At 35.7% G+C, this 5918-nt stretch overlaps 1 protein-coding gene across 1 annotated transcript in view; it reads right to left on the reverse strand.

Annotated features, from left to right (window-relative positions):
• Nucleotides 1-1598: 1598 nt before the first annotated feature.
• The window catches only part of LOC102849102 (phosphatidylinositol 4,5-bisphosphate 3-kinase catalytic subunit alpha isoform-like), a gene marked incomplete at its 5' end in the record, with an annotated part of 10014 nt that continues 5694 nt past the window's right edge, over nt 1599-5918 (reverse strand). The window contains 4 exons of the mRNA XM_006903409.1: nt 1599-2216; nt 4286-4437; nt 4539-4656; nt 5235-5405. Coding sequence (XP_006903471.1) covers nt 1946-2216; nt 4286-4437; nt 4539-4656; nt 5235-5405 — 712 coding nt within the window. The remainder of the gene's footprint in view (nt 2217-4285; nt 4438-4538; nt 4657-5234; nt 5406-5918) is intronic.

Below are 5918 nucleotides of genomic sequence, written 5' to 3' on the forward strand. Positions count from 1 at the left end.
TGCTTAAAAGTTTCTTCTCAACAAGACAGTTTATAGAAATAAATTCCCCAATCTTCAAATTTCTTTTTCTTGCTGGCAATATTATATACATGCTTTAGAGAAGTACCTAAGTCTCCAGTAATTATGCCCTTTAAAGGTTCTAAAAGAGCCAAATATTACAAGTATTTGTATCAGAGTCCCTTGTTCATTATTCAAAACTTCTATAGCTAACTGATTTCATAAATTAGTATTTTAAAAATGATGCTGCTACTAGTGACTATAATGTGCACTTTTTATTAAGTTTTACTCCAATAATATGCCTCATCTAGAAAATGTTAAGTAAATTATTGCACTTTTTTTTTTTTGGTATGGCACCTGGACATTTACTAAAGCTATTTACTAGGGCATTAATCACTCATTTAAAATACTGAGTAAAATAGTAGATTGTAGAGTGATGACTAACATTAACCCCTACATCTTGGGTTAATGTTTTTCAAAATGTTAAAGAATGTATCTTGTGCTCAAATGCAATCTAATAAAATAGAAGAATGAGCCCTGACCACCTGGAAATGGGACATGATCTTAATATGCTGTTAAGATCCTACTTTGATTATTGAGATATGGATTAATAGCTAAAAAGTTAGAAAGTTCCTGGCTTCTGTTCCCTCACCAAGTATTATTCATGAGCATACTCTACTAGAGGGATTTAAGCAACTAGGAAGAGAATCTAAATAGTGTAATTTTGTTAAATAATTTGATATGATTGAGCCATTCTCAACTGTACAAGAGGATGGAGGACGGGGAATTAAAAATATAAGTAAAAGGAGAGAGGATGAAGCTTAATCTATTTTCCTTACCTAGTTACACAGGTCATTGATGTGAATGGAATACAGCCTGAGCCTCACTCACAGACTAAAAGTTGATCATGGTGTTATGGACAAGAAAATATTTGGGGTGCAAAACAATGCATGACTATGGGACAGATAATGTAAATAAAGAATATATATTAATGATAGTTTCTATAATATAAATAGCCTTTTATAAAAAAAATAATCTTTTTAATAACATTAATACTCACTACTATTTTCTGGAAAACATGCATGAAAAATGAATTCAGTTCAACTGTGACAGGAGGAAAAAACCCAAATCCACCTAAATTGAATACTGTACAGTTCTGGAGCAAGAACTCTTCCTGCTCCATCTTCTTCTGTGATGAGTTTCTGTGGGAGCCCAGATTCCCTGGCAAGTAAGATCATATACGTTAAATACTGTCCAGAAAAACTCACCCACAATGCCTTCCAACAGGTCTCATTTGTGACTGCTTCCAAAACTTTGCAGATAAGACCCCAAATCATCAAAAAGTTTATTAAAAAGAAAAACTCTCTGGTGAAATCATGAGTCCCTTCTACCCCAAGCATTTTTCTTAATCATACAAGGAGTCAAAAAAATCCACTTCAAACTAGAAATCAAACAGCAATGGAAAAATAAGAATTCTTCATTTTCCTCCCCAATTTTATGTAACTTAACATTAACCTCTTTACTTGGACCTAATGTAATTTTGTTGGAAACGCCACATTCTAAAACATAGAACATTTGCAAGACAAAAAAGAACATCATTCTTTTTCCTTCTCCATCATTTCTATATATTTCAGGGATTTTTTTTTTTAGTTTTGTTTTTTTAAAAAGGATACAAACAATCTTCAAAGTTTACCTTTTTGGACTTAAGGCATTACATGAAATTGCGCATTACTCTAAAGCTTAATTTTGAAATGAACTAGTTTAGTGCTATCAAACCCTGTTTGCATTTACATTATTTAAATTATATAGTATTTTATTTTTGTTCTTGCTGTAAATTTTAATGTGTTCATGGATTGTGCAATTCCTATGCAACCAGTCTGTGCCTGCTGACAGGTAACAGTGCAGTGCAGAATCCAGCAACTTGGCATTCAGATTCTTGGTTCTCACTTCAGTTCAAAGCATGTTGCTTAATTGTGTGGAAGATCCAATCCATTTTTGTTGTCCAGCCGCCATGATGTGCATCATTCATTTGTTTCATGAAATATTCCAAAGCCTCTTGCTCGGTTTTATCTAATGCTAAAGTCTTTCGAATGTATGCAATATCATCAAAAGATTGTAGTTCTGGCATTCCAGAGCCAAGCATCATTGAGAAAAGATTTATGAAGAGATTGGCATGCTGTCGAATAGCTAGATAAGCTTTGTAACACATCTCCTGAAACCTGTAAGTAATAAACACAATTTAGTCATATGGAGCATATGGATATTATTACTTCCAACTTGAGTATAACTATCATATCGTTTGAGGCCTTCTTTGACAATACTTTTAAAAGGAAATAAAAAAACCCACCAAAACAAAGCATTCCCTTTTCTCCTTGCAAATAACTTTTGATTCTTGTTAACTTGACAAAATGTGCAATCTATGTAGATAAGGTATATTTGTTCACTGGTAAAACAATGCCAAGCATATTCAAGGTTTAATAATTACTTGTTAAATGAATAAACTAGTCTTATATGAATGCTTTTAGGATTTTGAGTTGGACCAGGAATAAGTTACATTATTGTTGTTGACGACTGCCTTCGAGTTGAGCACCACTCATAGCAACCCTATGAACAAAAGGCCTGAAGCAACTAGAACTATCAATATTATAAAAGTTTATAGAGTTTTGGAGGCATGTTGTTTAGGAAGCGGATGCCACTCCTGTTGCGAGCCTCACCGGTCCCGCCGGAATAAGGACACAACACTCAGCGGTTCCTTCTCACAGTGGTTTACTCAGGAGTTCTGTTACAGAGGGTGGTGGCGAAAGCAAGAGCAAGAGCAAGCAAGAGCAAGAGCAAGAGACAAGAGAAAGCAAGAGCAAGAGCAAGAGCAAGAGCAAGAGACAAGAGAAAGCAAGAGAGCGAAAGGGAAATTTCGCAGCCTTTTATCCCCTCTTCAGGTCTCCGCCCATCAGTCTCATGTGTCATGCCTCCACTGGACCATTAACCCCACGTGAGAGCGAGCCATCGACCAATGAGAACACAGTGCCCAAATAAGGTCTTAAAGTGTGATTCTGACAAACAAGGCGAGGCAGGAAGTCGGCGCCATCTTGTAATGGCGAATCGTGAGGCAGGAAGTCGGCGCCATCTTGTAATGGCAAATCGTCCGTGACTCTCCACACACTCCTGCTTACATTACAGAATTTTATAAAAGGATTGCGTTGTTGGTTTGTTTTTTTTTTTAAGTACTTCAAGGTCTATGACATCTATACACCAGAAGTGGAAAGAACATTATTAATAAATGGGGTGACCAGAGTTTACAGACTTTTCTTAAATTCAGCATCTAAATAATGTTGTCTTATGTATACTGTTAACAAAAAGATAATAGATATCTATTATTTAAACTGCATTAAATAATAATCTTTGATGTATTATTAAATTTAAGGATCATTTAATTTTTAGTTCTTAATTGAGGTAATACATTAAACTGGTGAGATGTTAGCTTTAAAGTTGTCTTTTCCTGACCATTTTGCTAGCACCCTCTGGTTCTTAGCTAGCCTAACAGCAGACATCCGGTTTTGCAAATAATCAACAGCTGTAGAACTACGGTAAGAGAAGGAGCTACTTCCCATACTGAGCAGCAGGGATTGAGGGACACTGGAGCAAGACCCTGGTGGTGAGACCTGGTGATGGTGGTGGACACACTGTGGCATTGCTGTGGAGAAACTGTGGCAAGGTGTAATCAGAGGAGCTCTGAAATAAAGGTCACAGTTAAAAGTGTTGCTGTTTTTGCCTAATGAAAGAAGGAAAAGCTGACTGCTGAACTGAAACGAGAGCCTGGATTAGTTGAGGAATTGTGCCTTGGGACTGCTGGAACCTGAAGCTGCATTGGGTGATATTCTTTGCCTTCTCCCTCTCCAACTTACTTACCTAATAAGCCCCACTCACTCTTGGTACCACAACTTTGAGTAAAGTCTCAAATCCAATGATTGGTATAGGAGCATTGAGGGGCATATCTGACAAAGCAGCTATTTGCTACTATGGATATTATTGATGGGGATAATTCCCCTTTATGAAGTGGGTAGAAGTCAGACTTGGCCATCCTCACGTTGTATCATCTGCTCCTTTTACAACTGGTTTCCTTTTCCATTTCTTCATGAAAATAAAGTATTAAGCCATTAAACAAATAAAAAACATACTTGGTTTGTGCTAAAACAATTAACAATATCTATTTTTAAAATGTAAGAAATGTACAGTTATTCTCACAGTATGAAGAACTCTTATTTTGTGCTTTTTGATTTCTTGAGATTACCTTTCAAATTCTCTTGTTTTTGTGCATTCTTGGGCTCCTTTACTAATGACTATTAAAAAATCTTGTGTCAAAACAAATGGCACACGTTCTCGTTTATAGCCAAATTTTTTCTTCTTATGATCCAAAAAGTGTCCAAAATCTATATGAAACAGCTTTCAGAAATAAGAAATTGTTATTAGTCTGATACATGTAGAAATACAATATTTCTAGAACATTAAAAACATTTTTAAAAAGAGAAAGCAATTATTATTACTTGTCCATCATCTTTAACCATGATGTTACTATTGTGACGATCTCCAATTCCCAAAATAAAGGTGGCGACACAATATCCAGCACAAGAGCGTGTAAACAAGTCAATGGCCGCATCATATCTACAAATAACAAACAAGTACCTCTAAGTAGGATGGAGGTAATGAAAGATCCAGGCTTAACTGAGAATACACTGTCAAACTTTACATTTAAAACATGAAAACAATCACTGAAGGAAATATAATTTTATCCAAAGATCCCAGGAAATATAAGATTCTGAAGTTCTTAAAGCTTTCTAAGGAAATTTCTAGACATTTCTTAACCAAAACATAATTCTTATTATAGTGAGAAAATATGTCCACTCCATTAAAATGAATGTTTTTTTCAAGTAACTTACATAAAAAATTCCAAGTTACTTCCAAATTTGCAATGCATATCTTTTTCTTTTACAAAGAATACGCAATTAAGAACAACAACATTTTAGATATATAAACTTAACAGTAAGGATTTTATTCAATTACAAGCAATTCTGATATTTAAACACAATAACCTCAACTATTTCAAAGGCTGAATATGGTTTTTCCCCAACATAAGTGCAACTGTTTTCTTTGATCTAATGATAAGAAACTTATGCAACCACTAAATGTCTAACAAAAACCTAGATTAACATAGGAAGAAAAGATAGGAAAAAACTCCTCACATTTCTCCTTTGTTTTTGTCTTTGAGCCACTGGTGGAGTGTGTGGCTATTGAACTGCAGAGCTCCTTTCAGGCCACCTTTGCACTGAATCTGCATAATTGTGTGAGAATTTCTCACCACTTCAATAAGTCCCACACAGTCACCAATTGACAGACAACCATAAGGTAACATCCTGGAAAAAAGAGTAAGACATTTACAACTAAGAGAAGGATTTTTTTTTCTTCTTCTTTCTTTTTTTTTTAAATTACTATTAATGTCACTAAAAATTTACAGAGACTTTGGATTTCCATTCATTCACTGTTGCATTTTTCTCCCCTGCCAACCCTCCCCTCCTAGTACACTACCCTCTTGGAAAAGTAAAAGACAAATTCTTCCATTGTTTTACAATCCCTCCCCCAGGTCCACTCCACCATGTAGCCTTCGCTCTAGACTCCTGCCATGACAAAAACACCTAATCACATATCCCCTTTAAATGGTTTTCTCCCTCTTCTGTTTCAATGCAGTAGACACTTGAACCCATCTTTCTCAGTCTCCCCCCAACCCCAAGGTCAGTCCTGTTTTACAACAGTGGCAGCCCCAACCCCAAGGTCAGTCCTGTTTTACAACAGTGGCACCATGCAGTATTTGTCCTTTTGTGACTGAGATACTTCACTCAGCATAATGTCCTCCAGGGCACCCATTTTTA

This window comes from Elephantulus edwardii, unplaced genomic scaffold, assembly GCF_000299155.1.
Source record: "Elephantulus edwardii isolate Elephantulus edwardi_28Jun2011 unplaced genomic scaffold, EleEdw1.0 scaffold00657, whole genome shotgun sequence".
Taxonomy (NCBI): Eukaryota; Metazoa; Chordata; class Mammalia; order Macroscelidea; family Macroscelididae; genus Elephantulus; species Elephantulus edwardii.